Source organism: Rhea americana, unplaced genomic scaffold (genome assembly GCF_003343005.1).
Source record: "Rhea americana isolate MKP2758 unplaced genomic scaffold, rheAme1 scaffold_189, whole genome shotgun sequence".
In the NCBI taxonomy this organism is placed as follows: Eukaryota; Metazoa; Chordata; class Aves; order Rheiformes; family Rheidae; genus Rhea; species Rhea americana.
This window is the reverse complement of record NW_028186027.1, coordinates 1,715,416-1,726,268: the sequence shown is the minus strand read 5'-3', so window position 1 is coordinate 1,726,268 and position 10,853 is coordinate 1,715,416. Positions and strand designations below refer to the sequence as shown.

The following is a 10,853-nucleotide window of genomic DNA, read 5'->3' as shown; positions in this document are numbered from 1 at the left end:
AAAAAAAAAAAAAAAAGAAAAGACAGAAACAACTGTTTTGGTGTTTGATAGCTGCTAACCATGACTGGGTGGCCAAGGTTGACTGCCCAGGCTCTGCCCCATGGTTTCTCTGCTGTGACCTGGCTGCTGTCTGCAGGCATCTCCCTGAGAGCGTGGTGGGAGAAACCTGACTGTTTTTTCTGTGCTTCCTCGGCAGAGCTGTACAGCTACACAGAAGGACCCGAGTTCCTGCTCAACCGCAAGTGCTTTGAGGAAGACTTTAGGATTCATGGTGAGAAACTTCTCTTGTACCTCTCCCRGCTCTGAACAGGGATCTTCTGGAGGAGATGTGCAGGGATAGATGCATTACTGCTGCATCAGAAAGCAGGATCCAGGCACTGACAGTCTTCATGTGGTTTGTATTTGAGACTTGCCTTGACTGGGCCCTGGTACGCAGCTTGCTGCATCTGGCTTGTTCAGCATTTGCTTGTATTAATGTCCTAGATGGTTCATTAATGCCAGGCTGACTGTGCTGGAAAAAACAGACAGCAGCAAGAGCATCCAGCTCTTTTTCCATCAGCTGCTGGATGCTGCTGACATGAGTGCTGTCAAGGCCAATTTGGATGGCCATGATTCATGTAGTTGTGCGATGGAAGGCAGAGGATGTCCCTCTGCGCAAATCACACGTCTCTGGGTGTTATTTGCAGCCTCTCATGAACACCTTGTTCAGTGCAGCAATCCTGCTTGCCCTCGTGCTGGATGCTTTGAGGTTTTTCATATGATGTTTTCATATGATGTTTGTGTCCAGTGAAGGCAGAGGGGCTGTACGTGCTCTCAGCCTGGCTGCCTTGGCTTTTCAGTGCGGGACAAGAAATGGACTGAGCTGGATAAGAACCAGCATCGCACTCATGCCATGCGCCTTCTTGACGGGCTGGAGGTCACCGCGCGGGAGAAGAGGCTGAGGGTTGCCCGAGCCATTCTCTACGTTGCCCAAGGTACATTACAGCATTGGACGGGTGGGCTCTGCCTCGTTATTTTCTCTGTTGCTGAATCTGTGCAACAGTTTGTAAATTATCAGTTAAAAATACCTGAATTTGTCATCCTCCTCCCCTCCCCTTTTATCCTTTTTATCACCTGGGATGATAGGAAATAAGGTAGCTTCTCAGGGTAGCATCCTTTCATATTAGGAGCTTTTTACAGCACTGAGAGTSTAATATTTTATAGGAGCGCGGTCCAAAATTTGGCAGTCTTGATGTGCTGTCCTGGCTCTGYCAGATCTGGGCTCTGTTACCCACAAGGGGGCAGTTCAGTCCTCTGCATCTRATTTCTTGTCTGAAAATTGTGGATGTGGTTTTCATTCTCCGTATGAAGTTTGTTGGTTGCATGGGGGAGCCTTGGGATTCCTGCAGGGGGTCGGATCCAGCAAGGATATTGTTACAGGCACTTTTGGGGAGTGCGGCTCTGAGGCAGAAGTGCAGGCCTGGATGAGGTATAACATCTTCCTGTTGCTGGAAGTGGGGACGTTCAATGCTTTGGTGGAACTGCTGAACATGGAGATTGAGTGAGTACTGTGGAAAGGTGCTTTTGGAAATGGCTCTGGAGCTCTTCTCTTGGCTTGAGGTTTTCTGGTTTGTGGTAGCTGCTTTGTCCCCAGTCTCATTCCTTSTCTGTCTATATCTAATTTAATCCCTGCAGTACTGGAATGACTGCCATTGTTTTGGATAGATCTGCAGTGGAGGATTATACACAAATTATACRGAAATTCTTTCTGGCTCTGCTGTCTGGCAGCAAACAGAAATGGGTCTATTCCTCCTCCCGTGACTATCCTGTTAAATTGGGACTTGCTGCAGCAATATCTGTCTCAAGGGTTGGGTCTGCTAATGGCAGGGTTAAAATCTCTCAAAAGCCCCCTTGTCTGATGCTGTTTTCCCTGCACAGTAACAGCGCAGCTTGCAGCAGTGCGGTGAGAAAGCCTGCAATCTCCCTGGCCGACAGCACGGATTTGAGGTATGGAGACAGGGCTTGGGAAGAGGAGGCAGCGCTCAGCCTGCGCAGCGGGCGGGCGGCTGATCGGGGAGATGAAAGCAGTGGAGTGTGGCAGGGCAGGGGGGATGGTTTTTTGCTTTGACTTGCAGTTCAGTCTGCAGTGCTGTGATCGTTCTGTTGATCTGTGGTTGTGGTACCTCGTACAGTGTCCCACACCCAAGAGGCCGTTCTCCGGTGTCTGAGCCCTGATCCCCTGATGTGGTGTGGGTGAATTGAAGCAGGCTGTGATCTTGGCAAATCCAGACTTCCCTCAGACCATTGGGTGCTGGCAGCATCTCTGAACCCCATGAGGACCTCGTGCCCTATAGCAATTAGCCCGGCCTCTTGCTCTTTGCAGAGTGCTGCTGAACATCATGTACCTGATTGTGGAGACAGTCCGGCAGGAGGCTGAGGGAGACAAGGCCGAGTGGAAGACCATGAGACAAACCTTTCGAGCAGAGCTGGGTAAGAACCAGAGCGCTGGGGGGAATAACGGGACAGACGTTACSAGGGGGTGAAGAGCAAGAGTGAGATGGTGGCTGCACCTAGGCCTCTGTTAATAGGAGCTGGTAGCACTGGGTTGGTTCCTGCTAGATGTATTTAAGCTGAGTCTTGCGGGAGGGATGAAAGAGGTGAGCCAAGGAAGMCAGACAGCCTTCTTTTTTTGCTGCCATGGTGCTCTCTCCCTGAGAAGAATCCTTGAAWGTTGGGACTGTTATTTCCCCTTGACACAGGGGTAAGAAATTATGGACCAGGCCTTAGAAAGGACGAGAAAAGCTGTTTGAGATGAAGTGAGGACGTTGGAGATGGGAGGTGACAGGGGAGAATGCAGGGGCTGGTGGTGCTGGTGTGCAGGAGGGAAGGGGTGAGGTGCAGGCGTGAAGACAGCCTTGCTGTTGTCGTTGTGTGAATCCAGGAGCCCCGCTGTACAACAACGAGCCCTTCTCTGTCATGCTTTTTGGAATGGTGACCAAATTCTGCAGTGGCCACGCTCCACACTTTCCCATGAAGAAGGTGCTACTCTTGCTCTGGAAGACTGTTCTGGTAAGAGAGAGACCATGAGATGTGCTAACATACGTCTTGTAGTTTTACCTTTAGCAGAGGGTGGAAGTTCTGCCCCTAAGCAGGCTGTAGTTGCACTGCTCTCTCTTTCTGGCATAAATCTGGGTGCCATGTAGGTATGCACTAGTTATTGATCTCTAGAGCTGGATTCCAAGGTGCAGCTAAAGCAAGGTCCTGAGCTTGGGTCTGTGTAAAGGAAAAGGTCCAGCCACCTCTGCTGCAGTTACCAAGCATCTCCTGTCCCTTTGGTATTTCACAGCGGTGTGAGGGGCAGACAGATCTTGTTCTACACCATGCAGAAACATTTGGGACTCTTGGAGTGTGAATTTGGGAAGGGCAGGGGGAGAAGCCCTTGATACTGTGTGTGGAGGAGACTCCCGAGCTCAGGTCTCCCTTGCAGTGCACCCTGGGTGGCTTTGAGGAGCTCCAGAGCATGAAGGCAGAGAAACGGGAGATCCTGGGCCTCCCGCCGCTCCCAGAAGACAGTATTAAAGTGATCCGCAACATGAGAGCTGCGTCCCCGCCAGCATCGGCCTCTGACCTCATCGAGCAGCAGCAGAAGCGAGGCCGGCGGGAGCACAAGGTGAGGCTGAAGCAGGGGCTTGGGGACAGTGATGTTAACTGAGGGACAGTCGGGCCCAGGACACCAATCCTGCTGCAGGTTATACCCGGGATATTTACCTGCCTGGTAGTGAGCAGTGGGACAGAGACATGCAGCTCCCACACGCCTGCTTCTCTCTCTCCAGGCCTTGATTAAACAGGATAACCTTGATGCCTTCAACGAGCGGGACCCTTACAAAGCTGATGACTCCCGTGAGGAAGAGGAAGAAAACGATGACGACAACAGCCTGGAGGGAGAGACCTTCCCCCTTGAACGTGATGAAGTGATGCCTCCCCCCACCCAGCATCCCCCTAGTGACCGCATTGCCTGCCCCAAGGGGCTGCCCTGGGCCCCGAAGGTCCGGTGAGTCTGAGGGATGGAATCTTAGGAGTGACTGGCTGAGGAAGACAGCAGAGGTTGACTAGACCACCATTGTGCCCTTCAGCAAGGGGCACAGAGAAGATGTCAAGGCTGGAGTGGTCACTCTGATAGTCTTTTTGGTGGGGTGGGCTTGGCACCACATCCTTCACCTGACTGTGATAGTTTTTTCTGATGCCCTGTGTCTGGGGCTGTTGTGCACCGCGCAAGAGGGGGAATGCAGGCTGACTAGAGGTGCAATATCTTCCTCTTGTGTCCCTTTCCTGCAGAGAGAAAGACATTGAGATGTTCTTGGAGTCCAGCCGCAGCAAGTTCATTGGCTACACTCTAGGCAGGTAGGTTCCTGTGTAGCCAGCTTGGGGAGCTGCTGGTTCGGGGGTATGTGGCAGAGCCTACTAGTGGGTGAGCTGTCATCACCCTCTTTTTGCCAGCAGAGGAGCCCTGAGCTTGAGAGCTCAGGGCAGTTTCCAATCTGTCTGTGGAGGTGGCTCAAAGTTTACTGCTGAATGTACCCCAGCTGGCTCTTCCCTTTGTCTCTAGTGACACCAACACTGTGGTGGGGTTGCCCAGGCCAATCCATGAGAGCATCCGAACGCTGAAGCAGGTGAGTGTATTGATGAATTCCTCTGATTTCTGTCTTTGTGCAGGTGCCCCTTCCCCAACCCACTGCACTGATCACAGGTTAGGGCAAGTGGTTCATTTTTCTGGCTTCTCTCTGCCCAGCTCAGCCCTGGGAGGTAAGAAGCCTCAAGTGTTCTTTTCTTGCCTGGTCTCCCAGGCTCTCTAAGCCCCTTTCTTCCCTGGCCTTCTTTCCTTTCCTACCTGGGGTTGTCTGAGAGGTGAGGCCAGCAGCTACCACCCTCCCCTGACACCCCATCTGTCAGGATCAGGTCACAGTGTTAGGTGTGCCTGACAGACAGGAATGACAGAGCTTTCTGGAGGGACCTACAAAGATGATGGGGCAGAGCAGGACATCTTGTCATRCTGGGACACTCCCAAATGCTCAGTGGGGCAGGTTGGGTTGGGTAGCATCAGTGGGGGGGTACTAAGCTCTGTAGCATGAACCCCCTGCTCTATCTCCGTACAGCACAAGTACACGTCGATTGCAGAGGTGCAAGTGCACATGGAGGATGAGTACCTGCGTTCCCCACTCTCAGGGGTAAGTGGGGATAAGGATGGGGCAAAGATCCCTAGATGGGAGCTAGGGGTGCTTGGTCATCAGGCCTTTTGGCCATCGTGGTGGTGGAGGTTTGCTCTGTGGCTTACTGGGGAAGGAGAAGTGATTTCTCCAGGAGCAGAGTGGGGTTATGCTAGGAGGCATTGGGTGGCAGTGAGAAGTATCCTAGGTTCTGTGGCTTACGTTGGGATCAGAGAGCCTGGCCCGGAGCCAGACTCGCACTGCTGGTGGCTCTTGGTGTAAGGTTATTTTGTTTCCCGTGACACCAGGGGGAAGAGGAAGTGGAGCAAGTTCCTGCTGAGATCCTGTACCAGGGCCTCCTGCCAAGCCTGCCACAGTACATGGTGAGCTGGGGAGCCCTGTGGGACCCTCAAGCTCTTCTCCACCCCCCTTGAGCTGATCTGGGGTGCCTGGTCCTGGGGTCTCCTTCTGTTGCTCTGTCCCTTTCCAGTGATGTTCTSCAGGTCTTTTTCTCTCCCCAAATATAACTGTTTCTTCATCGTATGGTGGGTAGGAAGGTCCGTGCAGACCAACCATGGTCTTCCCCATCCCCTGGTCCAGCTCTCCCTTCTCCCCAGATTGCTCTACTGAAGATCCTCCTCGCTGCAGCCCCCACTTCCAAAGCCAAGACGGACTCCATCAACATTCTGGCAGACGTCTTGCCAGAGGAGATGCCGTAAGTGACTGTGGAGGTGCTAGATGGTAAAGGAAACAGAAAATGGGTTGGAGCGTGGCAGGGTGCAGGCAGAGCTTACAGGCTGGAGGTAGGCTTGGCCTTGTCCAGCTTGGGACACTCCTTTGCTCTGTCTCTGTTTCCCAGTGTATCTGTTTTCCATCAGATACAGGATTTGCCTTTGCTGATTGTGGTGTCCTTATGCACCGTTCAGCAGCGTCTGAGCTGCTCCCCAGAGGTGGCTGCGTCTTGAGGGCAGGCAGAGCGGGTTCGAGTGCCGCGTGTACGGCTTTGACTGTGCGTTTTGAGGGTGAAGCATAGCCAGTGACCGCTATTTTTTTGTTAACCCGGGATTAAGCCACAGGAGGGATGTGGAAGGGRAGGGTGCGTTGGATGTTCTCTAGGGCTGGCAGGGGGTGGACAGAGTGTCGCAGCTTAAGGATCCCTCTCTGTCCCCCAGGACCACAGTGCTGCAGAGCATGAAGTTGGGGGTCGACGTCAATCGGCACAAGGAGATCATCGTCAAAGCCATTTCTGCTGTGTTGCTCCTTCTGCTCAAACACTTCAAGCTGAATCACATTTACCAGGTGAGGTGGGTCGGGATCCAACCACCCTGCCGTGGGGCTTTGGGAATGGGGAGCATACAGGATGGATCCTCGTTCACCTGCCCACCCTGCCTTTCCTCCTAGTTCGAGTACATGGCCCAGCATCTGGTCTTTGCCAACTGCATCCCACTCATCCTGAAGTTCTTCAACCAGAACATCATGTCCTACATCACTGCCAAAAACAGGTAGTGGAGGGGTGCGGCCCACCCACGTCCCCTCTGTGGATGTCGCAGGGAGCCCGACTGGGTGTGAGGGTGATGGGTCCCTGCTTGCATTGCTCCCCCCTCCATGGTCTCTCCCTGGCAGTGGCTTGGGTGCAGGCAGACACCAGGGAAATGCCCATTGCAGCCTGTCTTCTGTGGATAGGGGGTAGGGGGGGCTGTCTCGCTCCTACCCTAGGTAGGGTCTGTGGAGCAATGTGTCCCCTCCCCTTTCCGCAGCATTTCTGTTCTGGACTACCCGTACTGCGTGGTTCATGAGCTGCCCGAGCTGACGGCAGAGAGCCTGGTAAGTAGCTTCCTTCTTCTCCAGGCCCTGGCGTCTTGTGTACGCTCCACAGGTTGGGTTGCTTCTTGGAGGGGATCCTAAGTGTAGGAGGGGACAGGGCTGTGGCACCCTGCCCTGGCACCCTCAGCTCTTCTGCCCGCAGCTCCGGGGACCGCTGGGGGTTCGATGAGTGCAGCACCTCCCTGGCCAACATCAGGACACTGGGACTGGCTGGCGTCTCCTGGCTGATAGCCGGTCAGCGCTGCTTTGGGCCAGGGTCCTCAGAGCAGAATGGCCTCTGCTTTTCCTCCCCTCATCCCCACTCCGATCTCTCGCTGTTTCTTCAGCTTTTGCTTTCCCTGCAGGAGGCTGGAGATAACAATCAGTTTTGCTGGAGGAACCTGTTCTCCTGTATAAACCTTCTGCGCATCCTGAACAAGCTGACCAAATGGAAGCACTCTCGCACCATGGTGAGGACTGGGGAACCCCGCTGAGGCTCGGCAGAGCCGGGCTGAGTGTCTCAGGGTGCCTGGTCTGGGTGAAGGGGCTGTGGGTGGCCTGGGTGCCCCTCACGTGCCATCCCAGGCCCTGCTTGGGAGCAGGGAGAGCGGTGGGGGTGGTTGCGTGGAGGCAAGAAAGGGTAGGTGGAGGAGGAGAGGGGAAGGCGTGAGGGCAGATGAGTGTGTGCTGCAGGGAAGGTCAGGGGGGTGTGCGCACATGCATGYGCTCTATGAGGAAGTGGAGGTGTGTGTGTACCCTGGGAGGCATTTGAGCATCTGTCCCAGCCTTGTCAGCTCTCTTTTTCCCACTTGCTGGGCGGCTTTGCCCCACAGATGCTGGTCGTGTTCAAATCGGCACCCATCCTGAAGCGGGCGCTGAAGGTGAAGCAGGCCATGATGCAGCTCTATGTGCTGAAGCTGCTCAAGGTGCAGACCAAGTACCTGGGCCGGCAGTGGAGGAAGAGCAACATGAAGACCATGTCGGCCATCTACCAGAAAGTCCGGCACCGTCTCAATGATGACTGGGCTTATGGCAATGGTACGTCCTTTGTAGCTGCTGGAAAGCGTCTGTTACCCACTGCCCTTCCTGCTCCATGCAGTGACACGTCCGAGCCCAGAACGGTCCCTTTCCCTACTAAGGGCCTATGCAGCCTGTAGGTCTGAGTTATGGGGCTGGAATTGGGGTGGCAGCGTTGCAGAGAAAAGGGAAGGGGTTGGAGACGGGCAGTGTTTGAATTGACAGCTGCTGCCTGCTCTGTACCCTTGCACGTTGCTCGTTATGAGGTTTCGGAAAGCTTTGGCCTGTGGCATGTGGGTTGGCTGAGGAGCCCCCCAARCAACTCCCCTCTGACGTCCCCTCCCCTCTGACCAGACCTAGATGCCCGGCCCTGGGACTTCCAGGCTGAGGAGTGCGCGCTGCGCGCCAGCATCGAGCGTTTCAACTCGCGCCGCTACGACCGGGCGCACAGCAACCCCGACTTCCTGCCCGTGGACAACTGCCTGCAGAGCGTGCTGGGCCAGCGCGTGGATCTGCCCGAGGATTTCCAGGTCAACTACGACCTGTGGCTGGAGAGGGAGGTCTTCTCCCGGCCCATCTCCTGGGAGGAGCTGCTGCAGTGATGGCACCGCGGCGAGGACTGCAGGGGAAGCAGGAAAGGGGTCGTTCAGTGAGAGACTCGAGCTTGGCTCAGACTGGGYGCTGAGCGTGCTGCGACCCCTGTGCAGCTGCCAGCTGAGGGGCAGRGGGGCGAACCTGAGGGTGCGAGGCATGCAGGGGTCCCGGGGTGCCTGGTTGTCCTGCAGCAGGGTTGGGAGGAGACTGGAGCRGGGATGGATCCTCACCGAAATGCTGTCCTTGCCCCTCTGCTTCCTTCCAGGCTGCGTTGGACTTAACCTAGTGCCAAGGTGGAGGTTTGCAGAGGCCACGGTGCCCTGGGTGTTAGATGRGCGAGACCTGCTGTGTGCACCCAGGTCGATCCTTTTGGCTGTAGCATGGGAATCACCCTCCTGCCTTTTCCAAGCAGCCAGGGCTCAGAGGGGCGAGTAGCCGGCGGCGCAGGGAGCGGGGCAAATAGGGGTGCGAGTCCCTTTGGTGCTGCTGTGGGATACGGGRAGCAGGTAGCCACGGGTTGCCGTGGCAGAAAAATCTCATCTGCCCCTTCGCCAGCCCCCGCGCGGGGATGCAGCGGCCTGGTCTTGCCTGCGCCTGGGTGCTGGAGGCGYGACGGCCGTGGGGCCAGGCGGTGGTGGGGCAGAGGGGCTGGGRAGGGCCAGGGAGGGCTGGGAGCTGCAGTCTTCCCTCGTCCCGCTGGGTGGGGTGGATGAGCTGTACATATATATACATATATATATATATATATATATACACACACAAACACATGATCTCTCTGAACTGAGCATGTCTGGACTTCGTCTGCGTCCCTRTTGCTTTTCTTAGGGAAGGATCAAAGGGTGAATCCAGTGATGGGTCTGAGCTGATGCTCAGTTTAGTGTTTTATCTTTAATATTTGCCTTACASCAAAGGCTGGAGGTAACGGGTGAGCCACGAGCACGTTGTCTGGGGGAGCTGGGGGGGGTCTGTGGGCAGGTACGAGCAGGCGTTCGCACTTCTCTGGGAGCAGGTCGGGCTGTTTGTGACCGGTCCTGATGGCAGGACCACAGGGACTGAGCCTGGGCGATGCTTGGGGACCATACATGGGATGTAGYGATGGTCCTGTCCCCTTCCCCAAACCGCCTTGGGGGCTGCCCTGGTGATTTCCTCGTGTTGGTGTAGCAGGGACTTTCTTCACYCCCTGCAGAACGATGTGTCAGCTCGCTGCCAGCCCCTTCCCGGGGGCCCGGGGAGCAGCATCGCTGGGCCCTGGGGAAGAAGGCGGCCTCGAGCCGGGGGCTGCCTTGGCTCCGCTGTAATTGGGAGCGATGGCTAAATGAKGGGAGAGGCGGCTGCGGGGAAGGTGGTCGCCTGCTTAATGCCGCTGGAGCAGACGCTTGGAYGCCTTCCTCCTCCCGGAGGGGGAAATTATCCTGCGCCGGGCAGAGTCGGGGCTTGGAGGCTGCCGGGGAGCAGCTTGGGGGCAGTCAGCTTTTGGGCTGGATGGGAGAGGAGGAGATGGGAGGGGGGGACATTTTGCTGGGGCTCAGGTTGGGCTTGGTTTCCCCGTGGGCTTGGTTTCCCTCTGGGTCAGCCTGAGGCAGCTCCGAGCTGGCTCCACGTGGGAGTGGATCCGAGCTTGGCGCAGAGCTGAGCCCTGCGCGGCACAGGGCACCTCCCCGGGGTGCTCCGGCTGCCCCGCGGCGATGCTCCGTGGGGATCCGCAGCCTCCAAGCGCAGAACAGCCCCATGCCGGCGTGCCCCACTCCAGCCCCCAAAGCTGCGGGATCAGGTGGGTCCGTCCTTGGGGGATGGGGGTTCAGGCACGGGCATGATGCAGAAAGGGGTGATGACCGGGGGGGGACGGACCCCATCCGGGMCGAAGCCCGGCTTCACCCCGGAGCTGCTCGCTGTGCGCCGGGCTGTGCCTCAGTTTCCCTGGCCGTGGGGGAACAGCAATCCCTGGCTCGGCCAGGGGTGAAGGGCTTCTTGCCTGGTTAACAACATCCTGGGAAAGTCACCTTGGCTTTTGGGAGCAGAGAGACAGGACGGGGAAKGAGGAGGCTGGCTGGTTGGGTTTCTGGGGAGAGAGAAGCGGGGCAGCCTGGGTTTATCCCCCTCGAAAAGCTCCCTGTAGCCTGCTGGGACGAGGTCCTCTGCCCCGGCGCGCGTCCCCCAGCTGCTCTGGAGCCCATCCGCGGGCCCAGCATCGTCCCCAGAGGGTCCTGCCGGGCGATGGGCCGTGGGACGGGGTGCAAAAATAAAAGGGGTGGGGGG

The 10,853-nt window shown here is 56.5% G+C and overlaps 1 protein-coding gene across 1 annotated transcript in view; it reads left to right on the top strand.

Moving 5' to 3' along the window:
- Positions 1-9,366, top strand: part of STRIP1 (striatin interacting protein 1) — a gene marked incomplete at its 5' end in the record, with an annotated part of 9,998 nt that extends 632 nt beyond the window's left edge. The window contains 19 exons of the mRNA XM_085302289.1: positions 197-271; positions 840-974; positions 1,420-1,540; positions 1,918-1,986; positions 2,363-2,469; positions 2,921-3,048; positions 3,467-3,649; positions 3,813-4,030; positions 4,315-4,380; positions 4,586-4,649; positions 5,133-5,204; positions 5,492-5,566; positions 5,801-5,898; positions 6,356-6,482; positions 6,585-6,685; positions 6,941-7,007; positions 7,352-7,456; positions 7,820-8,024; positions 8,358-9,366. Of these exons, the coding sequence (XP_085158415.1) occupies positions 197-271; positions 840-974; positions 1,420-1,540; positions 1,918-1,986; positions 2,363-2,469; positions 2,921-3,048; positions 3,467-3,649; positions 3,813-4,030; positions 4,315-4,380; positions 4,586-4,649; positions 5,133-5,204; positions 5,492-5,566; positions 5,801-5,898; positions 6,356-6,482; positions 6,585-6,685; positions 6,941-7,007; positions 7,352-7,456; positions 7,820-8,024; positions 8,358-8,605 (2,264 nt within the window). The remainder of the gene's footprint in view (positions 1-196; positions 272-839; positions 975-1,419; positions 1,541-1,917; positions 1,987-2,362; positions 2,470-2,920; positions 3,049-3,466; positions 3,650-3,812; positions 4,031-4,314; positions 4,381-4,585; positions 4,650-5,132; positions 5,205-5,491; positions 5,567-5,800; positions 5,899-6,355; positions 6,483-6,584; positions 6,686-6,940; positions 7,008-7,351; positions 7,457-7,819; positions 8,025-8,357) is intronic.
- Positions 9,367-10,853: the final 1,487 nt, after the last annotated feature.